The following is a 21,510-nucleotide window of genomic DNA, read 5'->3' on the forward strand; positions in this document are numbered from 1 at the left end:
ATCATTAATATTTACATGAAGAAACATGTAACATATCAAGTGAAATAGGCAAGTTAAGAACACTCTCATTGTATTATGCCATTATGTGGGAAAGCAACACAAGAAATACCATTCATTTTTGTATGTCTGTAACATTGAGGCAGGTTTGGATACAAACCTGAAAAAGTGTACATACACCTCTTAAGAGAGGTTAGCTCCAGAGAAAGTGCTGAAGTGGGGATAAGTGGTGGTGAAAAAGAGATAAGTTTTTATTGTATAGACTTCCACTTGCTTGTGGTTGGTGAGATTCACAAAACACACATGAATTAAAGCACAAGCAAGCATATGGAAACAAACAATTGGAGAAAGACTAGAAATAATCAAATTATAAATATGCTGTGTAATACGTTTGACAAAGTGACTCATGAGATACATCATATAATCACTTTATGTACCAGTTCTTCCATAATTATGCATAAATTACTGTGCTAACTCTACTAGACTTTTATTTGGCTTAATGTTATAGATTTTTAGTTTTAATTTTCATTAAAACTTAAAGAGGAAAAAACTGTACCTTCCAAAGACTGATAAGTCTATAATCAATGCACCATCTCCAAGAGATGGTGAAGGACTGGGAAGCCTGAGGTGCCACAGTCCACAGGGTCACAGAGTCGGACACGACCGAGTGACTAAATAACAATGCATTAGTCTTTTACTTCTACAGATTTTTTTGAGAACCTCAAGCACACATTTATGTGAACCATCACCATATCTCAGACTGATTGGATGGTGCTGTGGTATAATAAAAACAACATGGCATAGAGTTATTAGAAGACCAGTCCAGATTCTATCACAGACTCACTGGGTAATTACTGCCGCTTAACACCTATGAGTCCCTATTCATTCTTAAAAAAGTACCTATGATGTAAAAAAGCAAGGGAAAGGTATCTTTCTTGGTTGATGAGCAATGAACTACATCTGCTGTGCTGGCAAAAAGTCTTGTTCAGTTCAGTTCAGTTCAGTTCAGTCGCTCAGTCATGTCTGACTCTTTGCAACCCATTGACTGTAGCACACCAGGCTTCCCTGTCCATCACCAACTCCAGGAGCTTGCTCAAATTGATGTCTATTGAGTCGATGATGACATCTAACTATCTCATCCTCTGTCATCCCCTTCTCCTCCTGCCTTCAATCTTTCCCAGCATCAGGGTATCTTCCAATAAGTCAGTTCTTCACATCAGGTGGCCAAAGTATTGGAGCTTCAGCTTTAGCATCGTTCATCGAATATTCAGGACTGATTTCCTTTAGGATAGACTGTTAGGCAGCTTACTAAGCAATGCTGAGCATGACATTTGCAATTGTTACAGTCTCCTCGTCTTGTCCCCTGCAGGTGTTTCTCTGATTCTTCCATGTTCTGTTCAAGTGTCATCTGTGCAGTTGTGGGGGTCACGAGAGCCAGCCTTTCACCACCCTTTGCCTCCCTCCCCTGCTCCTTCTCTACTCTGAGGTACCAGAGAAATGCCAAACCCAGGCCATCCCATGCTCGCTGCCCAGGAGAGTCCAATCCAGTTTGTGCATGATAGCCAGAGAGATCTTTGTAGAACATGCATAACCTTGTCACCCCCTTTAAAGGTGATCAATGCAAAGAAATAGAGGAAAACAACAGAATGGGAAAGACTAGAAATCTCTTTAAAAAAATTAGAGATACCAAGGGAACATTTCATGCAAAGATGGGCTCGATAAAGGACAGAAATGGTATGGACCTAACAGAAGCAGAAGATATTAAGAAGAGGTGGCAAGAATACACAGAAGAACTGTACAAAAAAGATCTTCATGACCCAGATAATCATGATGATGTGATCACTAATCTAGAGCCAGACATCTTGGAATGTGAAGTCAAGTGGGCCTTAGAAAGCATCACTACGAACAAAGCTAGTGGAGGTGATGGAATTCCAGTTGAGCTGTTTCAAATCCTGAAAGAGGATGCTGTGAAAGTGCTGCACTCAATATGCCAGCAAATTTGGAAAACTCAGCAGTGGCCACAGGACTGGAAAAGGTCAGTTTTAATTCCAATTCCAAAGAAAGGCAATGCCAAAGAATGCTCAAACTACTGCACAACTGCACTCATCTCACATGCCAGTAAAGCAATGCTCAAAATTCTCCAAGCCAGGCTTCAGCAATACGTGAACTGTGAACTCCCTGATGTTCAAGCTGGTTTTAGAAAAGGCAGAGGAACCAGAGATCAAATTGCCAACATCCGCTGGATCATGGAAAAAGCAAGAGAGTTCCAGAAAAACATCTATTTCTGCTTTATTGACTATGCCAAAGCCTTTGACTGTGTGGATCACAATAAACTGTGGACAATTCTGAAAGAGATGGGAATACCACACCACTTAACCTGCCTCTTGAGAAATCTGTATGCAGGTCAGGAAGCAACAGTTAGAACTGGACATGGAACAACAGATTGGTTCCAAATAGGAAAAGGAATACGTCAAGGCTGTATATTGTCACCTGTCACCCTGCTTATTTAACTTCTATGCAGAGAACATCATGAGAAATGCTGGACTGGAAGAAACACAAGCTGGAGTCAAGATTGCCGGGAGAAATATCAATAACCTCAGATATGCAGATGACACCACCCTTATGGCAGAAAGTGAAGAGGAGCTAAAAAGCCTCTTGATGAAAGTGAAAGAGGAGAGTGAAAAAGTTGGCTTGAAGCTCAACGTTCAGAAAATGAAGATCATGGCATCTGGTCCCATCACTTCATGGGAAATAGATGGGGAAACAGTGGAAATAGTGTCAGACTTTATTTTTTTGGGCTCCAAAATCACTGCAGATGGTGACTGCAGCCATGAATTAAAAGATGCTTACTCCTTGGAAGAAAAGTTATGACCAACCTAGATTCAAAAGCAGAGACATTACTCTGCCGACTAAGGTCCGTCTAGTCAAGGCTATGGTTTTTCCTGTGGTCATGTATGGATGTGAGAGTTGGACTGTGAAGAAGGCTGAGCACTGAAGAATTGATGCTTTTGAACTGTGGTGTTGGAGAAGACTCTTGAGAATCCCTTGGACTGCAAGGAGATCCAACCAGTCCATTCTGAAGGAGATCAGCCCTGGGATTTCTTTGGAAGGAATGATGCTAAAGCTGAAACTCCAGTACTTTGGCCACCTCATGCGAAGAGTTGACTCATTGGAAAAGACTCTGTTGCTGGGAGGGATTGGGGGCAGGAGGAGAAGGGGACGACAGAGGATGAGATGGCTGGATGGCATCACTGACTCGATGGACGTGAGTCTGAGTGAACTCCAGGAGATGGTGATGGACAGGGAGGCCTGCCGTGCTGCAATTCATGGGGTCACAAAGAGTCGGACACGACTGAGCGACTGAACTGAACTGAACCATTTACCAAGTCCATACTCTTGGCTTGGCATAAAAGCCTCTTCCTGTCACAGCTCCAGTCCACTTTTCCAGTCTCTTCTCTTGCCTCCTAACTCCCAACATACAAAATCTAGCCATATGGAAATGTCTCCAGTTTACTGTTTATGAGTATTCACTTAACAGAAACCCCAGAGACCACAAGTGTTTCAGAATTCATATTTTTTTATATTTTCAATAGGTAATCCCATGCCTCTGTGTGTGTGTGTGTGTGTTACATAACGTCACAGATTGTCTAAGGCATCAGCTTGCTTCAAACACATTAATATTTCTGCAGCAAACCTAGAATATTCACATTAAGTGTATTGACATCACAAGTGGCCTCAGTCAGTTGGGTCTGGCTTTGCTACTGAGTTACTTCCCTTGGCTCCTCCAGATCTTTTCCACCTGCTCTGTGCCTAGAAAACTAACCTATCTGGGCTTCAGGCCCATACCCCATTGCCCCAGGATTCTAGTAAGATACAGCCAATGGGGCACCCTGCAGGTTATCTGGAAACCTGGGGTGTTTCCTTCTCCTGAAGCACAGTCCCCTGGAGGCAGCTGCTCTTGAGGCAGTCTTCTTCCCATGACTCTTCCTTCTGGCCTCCAGGAACCCCTCTCTGCTCTCATCTCCTAGGATGTGCACCTTGGCATTATCACAGCTCTGCTACCCCACTATCACATTCCCATTTCTTGTACCAGCACTCCCCCCACACCTTTGAGGGGGTCTCTTTATTAAACCCTCTTTCAATGATCCCAATCTGAGAATACCATCTGTTTCCTGATGGATCCTGACAAATGCTACACACCAATGCATTCAGACTGAGGCAGGTTTTCCTGCCTATGGATTAAGAAAAAGCTTTCAGCTTTTAAAACTTGCTGGCCTTAATAATATAAGATATTGTAAACCCGTCCAATTTACTGTTTCTTCTGTTAAATATATACTGCTACTTCTACCTGGAATGCCCTTTTCTCCTTGTCCAATTGGCTAATTTCAATTTAGTCTTTATACACCATGTGAACTTCCAGTGAACTCCAAAGGTGAACTAGCCATTGACCAATGCCCTGTAGACAACACCTCATTCAATAGTCCTGGACGCTTGTAAAGTCCCTGGAATAGCCTTGGAAAACTTATTTGAGTTGGGGCTTGAAGGGAAAACCCCACTGAAGGAGGTGCTGGACTTACAAGTACTGTTACTGTTACATACATTAAACACATGATGAACAAAAGACTTAACATTTCTTAATATTATTGCATGATTCTAGAAACACTGGGTGAGTGCAGTCATAAACAATTAAAATTTGCTGATTTGAAATTTCCATTATTCACCCTCTTGTGCCAAAGACTCATAGACAAAGCACACATTTTTGAAAAATACTTGCCCTTAACATGTGCAATGCTAGCATGTGACATTTTCTAGCCTATTGTAGTCAATGTCGCTTTTTAAGAATATTGATCACACCCTAGAAACATGTCATACAATGCACAGTGTGAAAGACACCAAACAAAACAATATTCACTGACAAATGCTTCCAAACTTTGTCAAACAACCAAAAAATGTTAACTAAAATTGTAACGACACTTTAGTTTTTTGCAATTTATACTTTCAGGTTGTTACCCCTCATTTTCAGAGTCCCTTGGACTGCAAGGAGATCAAACCAGTCCATCCTAAAGGAAATCAGTCCTGAATATTCACTGGAAGGACCGATGCTGAAGCTTCAATACTTTGGCCACCTGATGCCAAGAACTGATTCATGGGAAAAGACTCTGATGCTGGGAAAGATTGAAGGCGGGAGGAGAAGGGGACAACAGAGGATAAGATGGTTGGATGGCATCACCGACTCAATGGACATGAATTTGAGCAAGCTCTGGGAGTTGGTGATGGACAGGGAAGCCTGGCATGCTGCAGTCCTTGGGGTCACAAAGAGTCAGACATGACTGAGCGACTGAACTAAACTGACTCCCATTTTTAGTGATTTGCTCTCCTGAACAGAGCCCAGGAATTCCTGTCCTAAAGTTGGATGACATCTGGCTAGACCACATGACGTGTGCTAAGACAGAAACCAGAGCAGCAGGCAATCTGGGAGTTAGGACTGTCTTAGCCAATTTTGGAAATTTGGTCACCTTATCTGAGATTACATGTAAACTTAATTTTTTCAGTCTCTCAGGCAGCTTTTATTGTGTAATTTTAAAAGAATTTTGTCCCCTGTGTTGTTTAATGATTTGGATTAATTTTAAACAAGGGTTTAGGAAATGTGAGCTAGTGCCAAGAAAATGTGGATCAATTGTTGCTTCCCTAGAGAAAGTAGGGGTGCTTTTAATAATAGATTCTAGTAAAGTATCTATAATTCTTTTAGAACTTTAAAGGCAAAGCAAAATATGGGTTGGTAGAGGGATTTTGTGCATGTGCATAGACAAAATACTCAGGTTTGACTAAGAAAAAAAATTGTTCTAATTAGACTATTGTTTGCACCAAGCAAGCATTCATTTAGATGCCCTTAAAAAAAAAGGAGTTAATTATATGGACACTGCTTTACTTAGGATTAACATTGGCTACATGTGATAGAAATAGAAAATAGTGGTGGATAACAATCTTATATCAAATAAAATAGGTTTTAGCTCTCTTATAAAAGACAAGAAGTAGGAAGTCCAGAACTGGCATGCCTTGATGACATCAAAGGACCGGGATCCTTCTCTGCTGCCTACTACTGAGATCATCAACACATAAAAATTCCAAACAGCCAGAATGAGGAAGGGAGGAGGAATGGCATGCCCCATTCCTTTAAGGTCCTTGCCCAGCAAATTACAGATAAAATGTCCCCCATAGCCCCATTAAATGGAATATCATCACATGGCTATACTTAGCTGCATAGAAGGTAAGGAAGTGTAGACCAGATTTGAGGTCCAGATATTGTCCCAGGCCAGTAAGATGAGCCAGGAAATTACAGCAAAGTGGGTGCATTGCAGTGGGGCCTTGTGCCCTTCTCTGACCTTTCAAGTGTAGAAGCAATAGGCTACTGCTTCCTTTCTGCCTTCCAAATAGCATATAAAATGCTCCTTGTGAGGCTTACCAACCCTGAGTCTCTCAGGAAGGGGAATTCTAGGAAACATCTTATCCTGGTGGCTCAGATGGCAAAGAATCTGCCTGGAATGCAGGAGACCCAGGTTTGATCCCTGGGTGGGGAAGATCCCCTGGAGAAGGGAATGGCAACCCACTGCAGTATTCTTGCCTAGAGAATCCCATGGACAGAGGAGCCTGGTGGGCTACAGTCCATGAGGTCACAAAGAGTCAGACACGACTGAGAGACGAACACTTTCACTTTCTTTAACTCAGGATTAGCTAAACTGACATCATACATATTCTCCAAAACCCTTCACTTGACTCTAACATAGCAGCAATAAATATCACTTAAAAGTCAAATCATACAATTTTTTCTTCTTAAAGCCTTCCAAATGCTTTCTCCTGCATCTAGAATAAAAACCACTCTTGACCATAGTTTACAAGGCTGCATAACATCTGACACCTACCATTCTCCGAGCTCATTTCATCTTGCACTGCTTTCTCCTTGAACACCATTCCTGAGCCACTAGCCTTCCACCTGCTCCTCAAATACATGGAGGTCTTTCTTGTCTTCATCTTCTCATGGCCTTCTTCTGTGTGTCTGTGTGTCTCTCTGTGCCCTTTCCTTTTCTTAAAAGGCCAATCATCACTGATTTAGGGTTTACCTTAAACCCAAGATAATTTCACATTAAAATCATTCATTACATCTGGAAAGACCCTATTTCCAAACAAAGTCCCATTCACAGGTTCCCAGGGTTAGGACTTGAACATACCTTTTCAGGGAACGCAATGCACCACATCACAAGGCTAATGAAAGGTTCCTACTATGCCTGCTTCTTCTGAGACAGGATCCTTCGGATATCAGAACCTGGGACTGACTACTAGGACCCCGACTAAAGGCTACATGCCACAAGAAATACAGACATTTTCAGGTTATGCAGAAAGGAGGATTTTTACATTCCCTGAACTATTAGAGGCATAACAGTTGGGATATGGACAATAATTAACTGAAAGTTTGCAGAATCCAGAATTAGAAATTTATGTGATTGTAAAGCTTCCAATGCATCTCTTGGAGTACACTGGGTAGCTGAGTGCTTAACAATACTTTTGTTGCCTAGTCATTCAGTTGTGTCTGATTCTTTGTGACCCTATGGATGGTAGCCCACCAGGATCCTCTTCCATAGGATTTCCCAGTCAAGTATACCAGAGTGGGTTGCCATTTCCTTCTCCAGGGGACCTTCCCCACCCAGGGACAGAATCTGCGTCTCCTGCTTGGCAGAGGAATTCTTTACCCCTGACCCTCAGGGAAGCCCCTTAACAATATGTGACAATGTGGTAAACTGTCTGGATTTGTAAGTTGGATTTTTGACAATTTAAGAGCTGAAAGGAGAAATGACCTTTGCAGTTGTGTTAAAAGTTAAGCGGCTCTTGCCACAAAGCATCCATATTGCTGTTGGAAAGCAGTTTGGAACACTCAGGCTTGCTGGAGAAACTTGCTATCAGAGGATTTTAAAGCAAAATATTACAGGAGAAGCTCAGAATTTCCTGTAAAAATGTGAGCTACCCTTCCCACCTCTTGCTCTTAAAGAAGTTATCCAAGGAGAAGAAGAGAAGGAATGTTCAGGGTTAGAAATAAGGGCACACATCCAGCCATATAGGTACACATCAGCCCCTCAAGTTCAGGTTTCTAATTTCCAAAGCCCCCTGACTATGGGATAAGTGACTTCCTCACTTTGGGTTAGAGAACACAGAAGAAAAAAATCCCTGGGCCTTAAATCTGAACCATGACTACTGAATTTTTATCCAGTTTGGAAGTCAGGTCCTAAACAAGAGATCAGTAATATCTCACATATTTGCCCCTGGAATCTAGCAGCCACTTCCCTGCTGCTTCCCTGGTGGCTCAGACAGTAAAGAATCTGCCTGCAATGCAGGAGACCCAGGTTTGATCCCTGGGTTGGGAAGATCCCCTGGAGGAGGGAATATCAACCCACTCCAGTATTCTTGCCTGGAGAATTTCATGGACAGAGGAGCCTGGCGGGCTATGGTCCATGGGGTTATGAAGAGCTGGACAAGACTGAGTGACTATTTATTATTATTATCTAGCAGCCACTGAAGACAGCTTTAATATCCACAGCACCCCTTGGGGGTGGAGACTAAGAAGAGAAATACCTCCATATGTTCCAGTTCTTGTGAACATGGGCACTTTTTGGTGGAATGAGCTTGTGAGAAGAGGAGGGCACAGCAACTCACTCCAGTATTAGTGCCTGGAAAATCCCCGTGAACAGACGAGCCTGGCAGGCTATAATCCATAGTGTCACAAAGAGTCAGACACGACTGAGCAACTTAGCGTGCACACTTGTAAGAACTGTCCTCCAGAAATTAAGATCCAGAGACAAGAGAAAGGTCTCAGTGTCAAGCTCTCCTGACTCCATAAACAAAAAATCTTGGTAGATACCACACCCCTGCCTTCCCTCCTTGATTAGCCTCCACCCTGGTATTAAAATAGTTGGAGGGGTCTCCATAGTCATGAGGCTTCAATGGTCAGCCCTGACTTAAGGGTGAACAAATGTGGTCAGAGTCCTACACTGAGAATCCGGCCTGCTTTATGGTGACTCTAGAACCCTTGTGCTACTGAATTTAAGCTATAGAGAGTGGGGTGGGATGGTGCTACCTAACTAGACCCAGAAATCCAATAGGCATTATCAACAATGGAGCTTTAGAGGAAAACTTCCAGCAACGATTTAGGAGATTGAGAACTAGCCTATGAGTTGGAGGTTGTTCAACTACTTTAAGTAAAATACCTCTGTACTATGTACTGTAATACTGTTGTATTTAAGTAAATACTATATTTAATATGGTATTTAGTACCATATTAAATACCACATTTAATACTGTATTTAAATAAAATACTGCTGTACTGTAAAATACCTCCTGACCCCAACTGACCACTCCCCAACCCCAGCATCAGCAACCCTTCCCTCAGAAATCATGTAGCAAAACATAAACAGACTGCAAATATTTTTCTTGAGGAAATACAAAATGAGGAAGAAACTGCAGTCACCAAGTCTTAGAACGGGAGAGCTGTCTTTATTAGAAAAATTCTTTGAAAAACACCAATTCAAAAGGACATATGCACCCAATGTTCAGTGCACCATTGTTTACGAAAGCCAAGAGATGGAAGCAACCCAAGCAACCACCAAGAGAGGAATGGATAAAGAAGATGTGGTATATGTATACAATGGAATATTACTCAGCCATAAAAGAATGAAATCTTGTCATTGTGACAACATGGATGGACCTGGAGGGAACAATACCTAGTGAAATCATTCATACAGGGAGAGAATAAAACTGTATCTCTTCAGTGATATGTAAAATCTAAAAAATAAAACAAATGAACAATTGTCATATAATGGAAACAGACTGACAGAAACAGAGAACAAATCAGGCATTACCAGAGGTGGGAGGGGTGGAAAGATGAAGGGGATAAGAGGTACAAACTACTAGGTATAGAATAAGTAAGTTACAAGGATGCAATATACAACACTGGGAATGCGGTCAATGTTTTACAATAACTTTGTATGGAGTATAATCGTATCATATTTGTCTCTGTTCAAATCTCGGCTATTCAATGAACTCTATGGAAGTTTCCTGAAATAGCTCTCATGGTAAATGGGGGAGGTGACAAGACAAGGTATGTGACCTTGGAGAACAGCCCATCCACTTGTGTTCCACACTCCATATTTATCAGGTTCTTGGTGCAAAGGCCTATCTATTTTTGCAGGTAATGCTCCTTTAGTTGGTCCCCAACCTGGGGTAATAGTCTCTCACGATCTCTACATCTCTCCTAAAGACTTATATGGCTGGTGATGGATGCAATTGTTTCCTTAATTTGACTGAGATGAGCTTCCAAGAGAAGCTGCAGAAGCAAGCAAGTCTGGACAATGCACATCCCCACCCTGGGATCAGCACTCAGGACACAAAAAGCTCTTCCTCTCTGCTTGTGTTGGAAGGTAAGGGCTTCAACCTTCCCAAATGTGATTCTTCCAAGGTTGCTTCCTGAGAAGCAAAAGCTTTTTCCTATTATCCATTTCCCCATGTTACATCAAAAATAGAGACTTTTCATTGGCCCAATGTCTCCCTTTTTAAATAGAAGCGCATATACCAACATCAGAAATAACAATTTTTGTTTGCAATGGCTCTTGAAAAGTAATGTAAAAAGATACTCACAAGTGAAAACGTGCTTCTTACTTGTTCTCATTTCCTCGCCTCTTAAGCTGCGACAGTTACAATCAGAACCTGCAAACGCCACAACAAATTCTCCTCTGTCTTTTGTACTTAAAATCTTCAACAGATACTCAAGCATCTTAGTTAGTAATAATGTGCCACCCTAGTTTGCAACTATACTACAACACGTAGTCCTTAATTGTGCCTACATAATGTTGGGATATCCAAAATTTGGGAGACAGTACCGAATTCAAAGGACTACCTGTGTTCAAATCCCACTGCCATCATTGATCAGCTGTGCGAAATTCAGCTCTTTAACGTCTCGGTCTCATTTTCCTCATTTTACAATGGGATACTTTTACTTCATAAAGTTGTTGTATTTAAAATAAAAATAGTAACTAATAAACGATAATAGTTATTTGGGGGTTTTATTATGCACTAGGCATTCCATTGAGCACTTTACATCCATTTCATCTGTCAAATCTGAAGAAACTAACACTCTGAGCACAGGTCTTCGTACATTGCAGACGACCCGAAACAGATTGAAGGAATGCTCAAAGAAGCTAAAAGAGTCCGCTGCTAGCAGGATGTTAGCAGAGCCGAGAGTGAAGCCCAGGTCCCTGACTCCTGCGCTGTAGTCTGACGCGCAGAGTACCCAGGACAGTGAAGGCACAGAAAGTTCTGATACATGGCGTTTTATCACCGGCCCTTTTCGCTCGCATTACAGAGGACTAGAAGAGCGGGCTTTGAACACGGGCTCACCAGCTTCCAGTAGAGCCTTGAGCCCACCGGTCAAGGCTGTGTGGTTTTCCTAGTCAAGCATTGAGCTGAAACGGAAAAGACACCCTTCTTAACTCTATTCTCTTCCCCCCGATAACTGCAGGGCCGGGTAAGCAGCACCGGGGTTGGAAACCGCTGGAGCCGCATTTCACGCTGAAGACTTCCAGGAAAGCCTAAGCGACTGCGGCCCTGGGCTGGTGGGGAGCCTGTTTCCAGTCGGACCATGTCCCGAGGCTCTCCCGAGTCCTGCGCTTGCGCACCCAGCCCTCGCCGCGCCGGCCCGGAGGACGTGCGCACGCTGCCTTCGCGGCTCCTGGCCCCGAGATGCGCGGCTCCCGGGCCCGTGCCAGCTGCAGGTGCGTGAGGAAGATTTCAGGAATTCAGGTGTGAGGTGGAGCGACCCACGGGAAAGGTCGGGCCTGCCTCAGTCCCTCCAAGGTGCCCGGGGACCCAGAACGGGGGAGCCAGGAACTCAGCTCATTTTATTTTCTCGTTTCCCTAACTCCTGACTTCGTCTCCTGGGGAGCAGGAATCTCTGAAAGGAAAAAGCAAAAAGCATACTTTCCCGTGCAGTGAATCGTATCACATGTGGCATTCCCTCCCCCTGTCCCACCGTGGCCAAAGCAGTTTTCACCCTTGTCTTGCCTTTCCTGCTGTGGGGTTTTGCAGTCTCTGAAGTTTGGTTCGACTCCTAGGTGCTTACTGGTTGTGGATGATTAAGGCGAGGGTCAGTTGTGAGGGCCCTGTGTCCTGGGCAACCCCCCACCCCAGCCCCCAGGAGGAAGAGGTGATGGTTCAAGGGCAAGAGAGAGTGGCCCAAGGGAAGTAGAGCAGAAGCTACAAAGAGGCAAAGGCCGTGATAAATGTCGCCAAAGATTATTCCCTAACTGAAAGTTCTCTTAAGTTTTTCTCAGTTCTTGTGTTTCTTGCTCAATGACTTTTATGATGTCCATAAAATGGTGTTTTATGGTGTTGTTTGAGACTGGAAAGCCAGTAGGCTTTCAGCCTTAAAATTTCGTTGGAAGTTTTTGAGATCAGTTTTTTCAGTCTTCCAACTGTAAGGGTATTTTGCTGTTGTCAGGATAATCTTGGGATTGAACCATTGAGATTTGCCGTTTTTTATTTTTACTTGAGCCTAGGAAAAATTACACAGTGTTGGTTTGTTTGTTAAAATATTATCGACCAAAAAAAAAAAAATCAGTTGAAAACACAAGATACGGTTGAAGTGGGATTTGGAATTCTATCAAATTAACGTGCATGTGCTTAAGTACACGTGGGGCTGCACTTGGAGCTTGGGGATCCCTGAGCTGTCACTTATAAATAGCAGATGAGATCACTGCTTGCCACCAATGATTCTAACAATATAGAGCTTCCAGTCAGTGCTTTCCCACATGGCGTGGTTCCAAGTGACAATAGTATCCAGTCTTAGGGCTAGTGTTAGATGATAATCCATGGTCTCTTTTTGGCACGGTAACTATAGGTAGTCAATTCCTGTTATAATCAGAAATGGTTGCCATGTGTGTAGTTCTAGTGTGGCATTTTTTGCCAGTGTTCCAAAGAAACTATTAAAGGAAAGAAGAAATACACAATAGGAGTGGAGGAACCTGGCTTCAGGCCAAAATACTTCGTGTGATCTTTCAGGCCCAACGGTAGACAATTGCATGGCTTTGCCTGGCTGGCCTCATCAGGGGAAGCTGCTCTCGCAACACTGGACTTGTGCGTGGCCAGTGCACTGCAGTTTTGTGGAGGGAATTGCAGTCGAGGACGCACCAGTTCCCTCCCATTAGCCATGCTCATGTTCTTCTGCATTCCTGGTTCAGGTACCTGCATTCTGAGGCCCAGCTACTTCCCAATTGCCTCCACCAATACCTCCCGTATTGCAAAGGGAGGGAATGTGGACAGGGTACCATTGACTGAGGTACTTTTGTCCATTTTGACTCAGAATCTTTCTACTTATACCCCTTCCTTCCTCCTCCACTGGCTCACAGGTCCATAAGAGCCAGTAGCCTTTTTTTCCAGCCTCCTCCCCTGGGATATGACTGTGTACACTGTTCTGTTTAATAGACCACTGGGTGACCAGTACTTTTTTAGCCTCTTGCTTGCACTGTTGCATAAGTGAATAAAGATTTGCTAATTAATTGCAGTTTGGCTCATTGTCCTAATTGACACCTCAATACCTGATTACTTGACAGGAATTAAATAAATTGCCAAATTTGGGGCAGTTCACCTAATTGTAATCTTCATAACTGCTGCTGTGTTAGCACTTTAGGGATTTGGAGGCTGTTCACCTGTAATTTCTCTGACTCAGTGTTGTGAAAATGCATACTAATAGTATCAACAGCTGATTGTTGCTAACATGGATATCTGGGTTATAGGGTGTATTTTATAAATTAATAGAGTGGCTTGCAGTCAGACTATTTTGTGTGCCATATTACCTTTGACCTCTAATTAAATTTTTTGATAATATTTTGGGGTTATTTGGGTCAACTGAAGAAAATTAGTAATCCTTAGAAATTCCTGTCTTGTCCTATGGGCCCCAGTCTTACCTAATGGATTACTTGGCCACTTTTGGATAAAGTGATGATTTGTTGTGGGTTCCTCTGTTTCCTGTGTGAAGAAATATGCAAGACAACAGGTTTCACAAAGTTTATCTCTTCCTATAGAAGTTTCACAAATCACTGTCCTTACCATATGTTATGCAATCTGATATTTTCTAATCTATTTTATTAAACAAAAATGCAGATCATGACCCAATTAAATTTATTTCACAATCCATTAATGGATAGTGACTTGGAGATTGAAGGACACTATGATACAACAACTAGTAGAAAATAATTTGCTCAATAAATGATTTTTTTCCTATTTTTAAATCAGATTGCGGAAGAGCACTACAGTGGATGTGTTTGAGATTTTGCATTTAAGGTGTTTTCTAGACATCTTAAACACAAAAACAGTAATAGCACACAGCACATATGCCAGATTGTCACTGAAAATGAAAGTGAAAGTTGCTTGGTCGTGTCGGACCCTTTGTGACCCCATGGACTGTGGCCCACCAAACTCCTCTGTCCATGGAATTCTCCAGCCAAACATACTGGAGTGGAGTGCTATTCCCTTCTCCAGGGGATCTTCCCAACCCTAGGATCAAACCCAAGTCTCCTGCATTGCAGGCAGATTCTTTACTGTCTGAGCCACCAGGGAAGCTCAGATATTCACTAAATCAGCTGACAAAAAAAAAAAAACAGGGAGTTTCCAGTAGGTTTATCAACTCTCTTATCTCAACTAGAAGATACACTTTTTGGATGAGAGAACTGGGACACCTTTTTTAAATCTCTGGCTTCCTTATTTAAAGAAAAGGGATCCATAGAAGGATAAGAAATTGGCTTTTCAGATAGAATATATGGTATAAAATGGTTGTGAAAGTTCCTCATAAGCTTTTGCATGTGTCCCATAGAGGCATATTAGGGAAAGTGTTTTTGTCTTTTAATAACTCTTAAGACCAAAATGACCTTTAATTATATTGCCTGAAAGTGAATTGTATTCAACCTGCAGTTACTGAGCCATAGATAAATATGTAAGTAGCCACTTGTGTCAACCTTATTGCCTCTATACTTGTCTTTTAGGACTTCTACAACAAAGTGGAAAGGAGAAATAAAAATAACTATACATTTAGTGTGTTTATCTTAGAAACCTTAAAAATATTAAGTAGATTAAGTTTTTAAGTTTGATTAGTATTGAGCTAAATAATACCTTACATTTGTATACTGCTTTAGTTTTCTAGCACCGTCAGATGCATCATCTCCATTGATTCTCATGACACCATGATGTGGTAGGCAGGCCAGGAGACACTTTCCCTGACTTAGAGCTGAGGAGTCTATATATTTCCTTCTTGCCACCAAGATCATATGGTAGCAAATCCAGGGCTAAAATTCAGGTTTCCTGGAACATTTTCTTCCAGTTGTCTGTGTTATCTTTGTTGGTCCAAAGAAGTAACTTAGAGTAAATATTACTAACAATGTGACTAAGAATTTTGATAACTAAAACATTCCATTCTCAGATCATATCCAAGGAGTGTTATAATTGAATGCAGATATGTCTTGTCTTGTTTTTAGTATTATATTTCTTTTAGTTTTTACCTTTCTAGTCCAACTTTTGAAAATGGAAAATCTACTTAATAGTGAACTAAGAAAATTGGAATTAAAAGGTCTAATTAATGTTAAGAAATCCAACTCAGTCTCTTTAATGTATCTCAACTAATTAGAAATACAGCTTAAAATTATATACATTTTTAAGTATTTCTTTTGAAGACTCCTTATTTCTCTATATGTGTGAAATTAGTTTAATGATTCTAAAGTATCTAAAATGGTCATTAACTTACTGTTAAACACAGGAAAAGTTGAGGTTCCCTATTTCCTTTAATATCTTTAGCCAAAGGACATTTTAAATTATTTCTTTTCACATGAATAAGTAATTTTAAAATTAATACATTTTTATTTTTAATTTTTAGACATCTGTGGAGTTTAAGAACACTATGGAGCTCATCAGAGTATATCACTGAAGAATATGATGGCTGAAAACAATTTTAAAATGCTAAAGATTCAGCAGTGTGTAGCAGCCAATAAGCTACCTAGAAACAGGCCATATATATGCAATATTTGCTTCAAGCATTTTGAAACACCATCAAAATTAGCTAGGCATTATCTCATTCATACTGGTCAGAAGCCATTTGAATGTGATGTGTGTCATAAAACCTTTAGGCAACTAGTTCACCTGGAAAGACATCAACTAACTCATAATCTGCCTTTTAAATGTAGTATTTGTCAACGCCACTTTAAGAACTTGAAGACATTTGTGAAGCACCAACAGCTTCACGATGAAACATACCAGAATGATGTTAAACAGGTCAGAAGATTGTTGGAGGCCAAGCAAGAAAAGCCAGTGTATGGAATGTATCATACTTTTACCCCAGAGGAGAGATGGGCATTACACCCATGCTCCAAGTCTGATCCTACATACAGCCGTTCAAAGAAAAAAAAGGATATTCATGCGTGTACAATCTGTGGCAAGATGTTTCCATCACAATCAAAACTTGATAGGCATGCTCTAATTCATACTGGTCAGAGGCCTTTTAAATGTGTCCTGTGCAGTAAGTCTTTTCGACAGTCAACTCACTTAAAAATCCACCAACTCACACATTCAGAAGAAAGACCTTTTCAGTGTTGTTTTTGTCAAAAAGGATTTAAGATTCAAAGCAAACTTCTGAAGCATAAACAAATCCATACCAGGAATAAGACTTTTCAGACTCTTTCATTAAAGGTGAAGAGTTCAGAATCATGCTCCCTGCCTAATAAATTAAATGCAAAGCAGGATGGCTTTGAAAATGGTAATATAGGTGAATCTGAAGAGAATAATCAACTTGATGTCCACTCTGTTTATATTGTCCCGTTTCAATGTCCCGAGTGTGAAGAATGTTTTGAATCAGAGCAGATTCTCAATGGACACAAGTGTTTTCCTGCCAGAAGTGGCAAAATTCCAAGCAAGCTCAAAAGCAGCTACAACTATAAAACCATTGTTAAAAAAATCTTGGCTAAGCTTAAACGTGCTGGGGGTAAGAAATTAGATAATTTTCGATCTGATAAAGTATTTAAAAACACTTTCATGAAAAATCGTGATCTTATTTCTGGTGAGCAGAGGCCTGAACAAACCCAGAGAACATGTCTGAGTTCTCTTGGCAAGCATGGAACATATAAGACAGTTGGCAATAAAAAGAAAACATTGACTTTGCCATTTTCTTGGCAAAAGCACTGCCAGAGCCAAAATATGGGAAAAAATGTAAAAGGTATTCTTACACCAGAAAACATGTTAACTATGGATAATCCTGTGCATAAAAAAGACATATCTATCTATGGTTCATCAGGTGAGGAATTCTTTGAAAACTGTCAAGTGCTCCAGTGTGGCTTTTCAGCCCCAAGTGGAAACATACATACTGGACATAAGACATGTCCTTGTGACAAATGTGAGAAAGTGTTTCCTTCTGTTTCTAAACTACAGAGACACTATTTAATTCATACTGGACAGAGGCCTTTCAGCTGTAATGTTTGTGGGAAATCTTTTAGACAGTCAGCTCACTTGAAAAGACACAAACTAACTCATAATGATAAGCTTCCCTATAGAAAATCTCTTTGCCAAGTAGAATTGGAAAATTTTAACAAACTTTTCATTCACCAGGGTGATAATGTTAGCTACAGTGCTTCCCAACAATGTCAGACTCTTGGTTTTCAAAAATACAAGGTCTCAGAGTCAGGTCAAATGTCAGAAATAAAAGTTAAGGCAGAATCAGAGGATTTCATTCTTGGTGCCCCCTGTAGGAACAGAGAGCCCTGTCTCTCTAGCACACTTATGGAATCGGAGCAGAGCCAACGTAGTCGTTATTGTAGTTATTCAGGGCGTTCCGAGAGGAATGATGGCCTTCTTTACCAATGCAGTGTTTGTTCTAAAAGTTTTAGATCCCCATCTAAACTGGAAAGACACTATCTAATTCATGCAGGGCAGAAACCATTTGAATGCTCAGTTTGTGGCAAAACATTCAGACAGGCTCCTCACTGGAAGAGACATCAACTTACTCACTTTAAGGAATGACCACAAGAGAAAATGGGTATCCTAAATTCAGTTATGAAACTGACCGAACCACTGATATGTTTGTGGTGTATCTGGTGACCTTGTTCTTTAGCCTGTATCATTTAAAATGTATTTTTTATCAAAAGGCCCGAATTAGATTGAATTACTTCATAAGCAGTTGCTTCTCCTTCATACTAAGAGGTAAGATACATAGACATTTAATACAGTGTTTTAGGAGAAGCCAAGTTAATTTTTAGAGAGAAAAATTTGATGTCATAAAGTAAGCATATACTTTGGCTGTATTGAAAATGTTATAAATCCATCATGGTACAAATAATTCAGCCTCATTTTTGAAGGAATTATTCCTTAAGACATATGATCTCCTTTTATATATACTCAAAAGACAGGCAAAAATTGGTTTTTGGCTGCAGCAGATAGCATGACTAGATTTCATTTATTTCATAGATTTTAGGTCTTATGGTTCAAATTCCATTGGAAAACTTTTTCTTACAAGGTAAAAAATATAAAGCCAATAAAAGTGAAGGTAGATGAGAAGATGATAACATTATTTTCGTTGGTCTTTTCCAAGCTATTTATTCTTAGGACTCTGGTAACTTCACCTCCTGTTTTACAGAAGAGATTGGTTTTTTTGTTTTGTTTTGTTTTTGTTTTTTTTGCTCAGCCTGCTGTTTTTCCCTCCAAAATTCAAAAGAAAGAAAGAGCCTAGTATGTACCTCTGTACATTTACCATGTTTACTCATTCAATATAGTGTTCAAGTGCCATAATCTTTTTGTTGATGTGAATGCAGTATCATCTTTTCAGAGGAATGAATAATTCATCTACATGCTTTTTCATAATTGAGAGGAGTAGACTTAAGGCTCACTTGTAGATTCCATCTCCACAAGACTTTTGCATTTACTTTAGTAAACTTTCTTTTAATACCTCTTTAATTGAGTGATTCTATGACTTAACTAAATTATTAAATTTAATCAAATGGCAGTGACTAGATCTAGTTTTTATTCCTGTTTTTTGCAAGATGCTAATGCTAAACAATGTTATTTTGATCATTAGTGAATTGTTATTTTAATTGATAAAGTAATCTTGTACAGAAATAAGATCTTTATGGAATTGAGAGTGTCATTCTAAACAGTTCTGTCATGATTTGGAAAATATTTAATCAAACTGTAAAAGTTATAATCACACATTGTCCTTCATATTTGCCATTGTAAATAAAAATCCTTCAGTCAGTTCAGTTCCTCTGTCATGTCCGACTCTTTGCGACCCCATGGACTGCAGCACACCAGGCTTCCCTGTCCATCACCAACTCCCGGAGCTTGCTCAAACTCATGTCCATTGAGTCAGTGATGCCATCTAGCCATCTCATCCTCTGTCATCCCCTTTTCCTCCTGCCTTCAATCTTTCCCAGCATCAGGGTCTTTTCCAATGAGTCAGTTCTTTGCATCAGGTGGCCAAAGTATTGGAGTTTAGGCTTCAGCATCAGTCCTTCCAAAGAATATTCAGGACTGATTTTCTTTAGGATGAACTCTTTTGATCTCCTTGCAGTCCAAGGGACTCTTGAGTCTTCTCCAGCACCACAGTTCAAAAGCATCAATTCTTCAGCACTCAGCTTTCTTTATAGTCCCAACTCTCACATCCATACATGACTACTGGAAAAACTAGCTCTGACTAGTTGGACTTTTGTTGGCAAAGTAATGCCTCTGCTTTTTAATATGCTGTCTAGGTTGGTCATAGATTTTCTTCCAAGGAGCAAGCGTCTTTTAAAAATTTCAGGGCTGCAGTCACCATCTGCAGTGATTTTGGAACCCCCCAAAATAAAGTCTCACTGTTTCCATATCTATTTGCCATGAAGCTAACCTAAAAATCCTTAAGAATGACCCTTCCTAGTAATAAGAAAATAGCCATAATCTTTCTAAGGTGAAAAGAACGGGTGAGTATTTATCCTAGCATACTCAGATATACTTGGTGGCAAGCCCTCTATTAAAATGGACAAGTGAACAATTTTACATCCCAATGTAAGAACTGTCTTTGTAGGGTAGGGAGGAAAAGTTGGTCTGCTGTTTTTTACAAGTGAATTTTGAGAAACTTGGGTTTAATTCACAGAGGTTAAATATAACAGTACAGATAAAATCCCAACAATTTACAAACATACAGGAGAGTCATGTTTTAAAGAGTAATTTCTTTTTTCCTGAGATAATGTTCCTCAAGTGCAAGTAAGATGCTGGTTTATAGAATTTGCTTTACACAAGAACATTTCTGTTAAGTAAAAGCAAAGGACAACTAGTTCATATTTTCCAAGAATAAAAGTTCAAGGTTTTTTCTTTAATATGTCTGAAATTATCTATTTGGGGATTTTCCTAAGATATTTATGTAATTTTATTTGAACTTGATGATTTATATACTCCTTTCCCAGCCCTAACAGAGAATCCTAACAGTGTTGTGTTTGTATGATTATTAGATTTTGTTTGCCCATGTGATACTACTATACATTTTTTATCTTTTTGGCCCATGCCTTTTAAAGCTGTTTCATATTGAAAGTTGGAATATTGTAAAAATTTTGTCAAAGATGTACTGTAGTGCTATTTGAAGTACCTGTAATGAAACACTTATTATCACTACACTCTTCTTGTGGGAACTTTATAGGAATGAAAATAAACTGTATACATCGTGATAAGATTAAACATTAGATGTTAAATGATTTGCTGCATGCTCAAACTGTTATTATTGTTGAATCAATTACTTCAGTTTTCTGAAAAAAAAAATAAAGTTTTAAATATCTTTAAACAAAAGTAGAAGAAATTTTCATTTGGACAGGAGCAGGCTGTAGCATGATTACTTACTGAGACAGTTTGACTGAGTTAGTGGAATTGTTGTTTTGTACTGCCATAGGGCCTATTAGGGACTTCCCTGGTGGTGCAGTGGTAAAGAATCTGCCTGCCAGTGCAGGAAATGTAAAAGACATGGGTTTGATCCCTGAGTTGGGAAGATCCCCTGGAGTAGTAAATGACAACCCTCTCCGGTATCCTTCACTGGAAGATTCCATGGACAGAGGAGCCTGGAAGGCTACAGTTCATGGGGTCACAGACGTGACTGAGCACACACATGGGGCCTATTAGGAGAAAATGTATGTGGAATGAAAGATGATGATTCTTGAAAAATTCAAATTTCGGAATATTTTTAAAATGTCAATTACACAGTTTGGACTTTTTTTTAAAGGGAAAATCATATAGAATAGAAACAAGGTACCGATAGGCAAACACTCCAGGGCCCACTCCAATCTATCTTTTCCACTGAACTTTCTAACATAGTTAATTGTTTGCTTCCTTCTTCATAATAAGTTTCTTTGATAGCTTCTTATCACTTGCAAAAGGATATGTTAACTCCCTTGCAATTCACATGATATGCTTGTCCATTTATCCTCC

At 40.3% G+C, this 21,510-nt stretch overlaps 1 protein-coding gene and 1 long non-coding RNA gene across 2 annotated transcripts in view; one reads left to right on the forward strand and one right to left on the reverse strand.

Moving 5' to 3' along the window:
- Positions 1-11,639, reverse strand: part of LOC120853244 — a 72,384-nt gene extending 60,745 nt beyond the window's left edge. Inside the window, exons 1-2 of the long non-coding RNA XR_005718746.1 lie at positions 11,437-11,639; positions 10,678-10,746 (exon numbers count right to left, since the gene is read on the reverse strand). This is a non-coding gene — a long non-coding RNA (uncharacterized LOC120853244). The remainder of the gene's footprint in view (positions 1-10,677; positions 10,747-11,436) is intronic.
- A 56-nt stretch (positions 11,640-11,695) lies between these two features.
- On the forward strand, positions 11,696-20,786 carry ZNF770 (zinc finger protein 770). The gene is made up of 2 exons (XM_040226985.1): positions 11,696-11,810; positions 15,959-20,786. Exon 2 carries the CDS (start codon positions 16,015-16,017, stop codon positions 18,088-18,090), a length of 2,076 nt encoding a protein of 691 aa, XP_040082919.1. The 5' UTR covers positions 11,696-11,810; positions 15,959-16,014; the 3' UTR covers positions 18,091-20,786.
- The last annotated feature ends 724 nt before the right edge of the window (positions 20,787-21,510 follow it).

The sequence above is a fragment of the Oryx dammah genome, unplaced genomic scaffold, assembly GCF_014754425.2.
Source record: "Oryx dammah isolate SB20612 unplaced genomic scaffold, SCBI_Odam_1.1 HiC_scaffold_26, whole genome shotgun sequence".
In the NCBI taxonomy this organism is placed as follows: Eukaryota; Metazoa; Chordata; class Mammalia; order Artiodactyla; family Bovidae; genus Oryx; species Oryx dammah.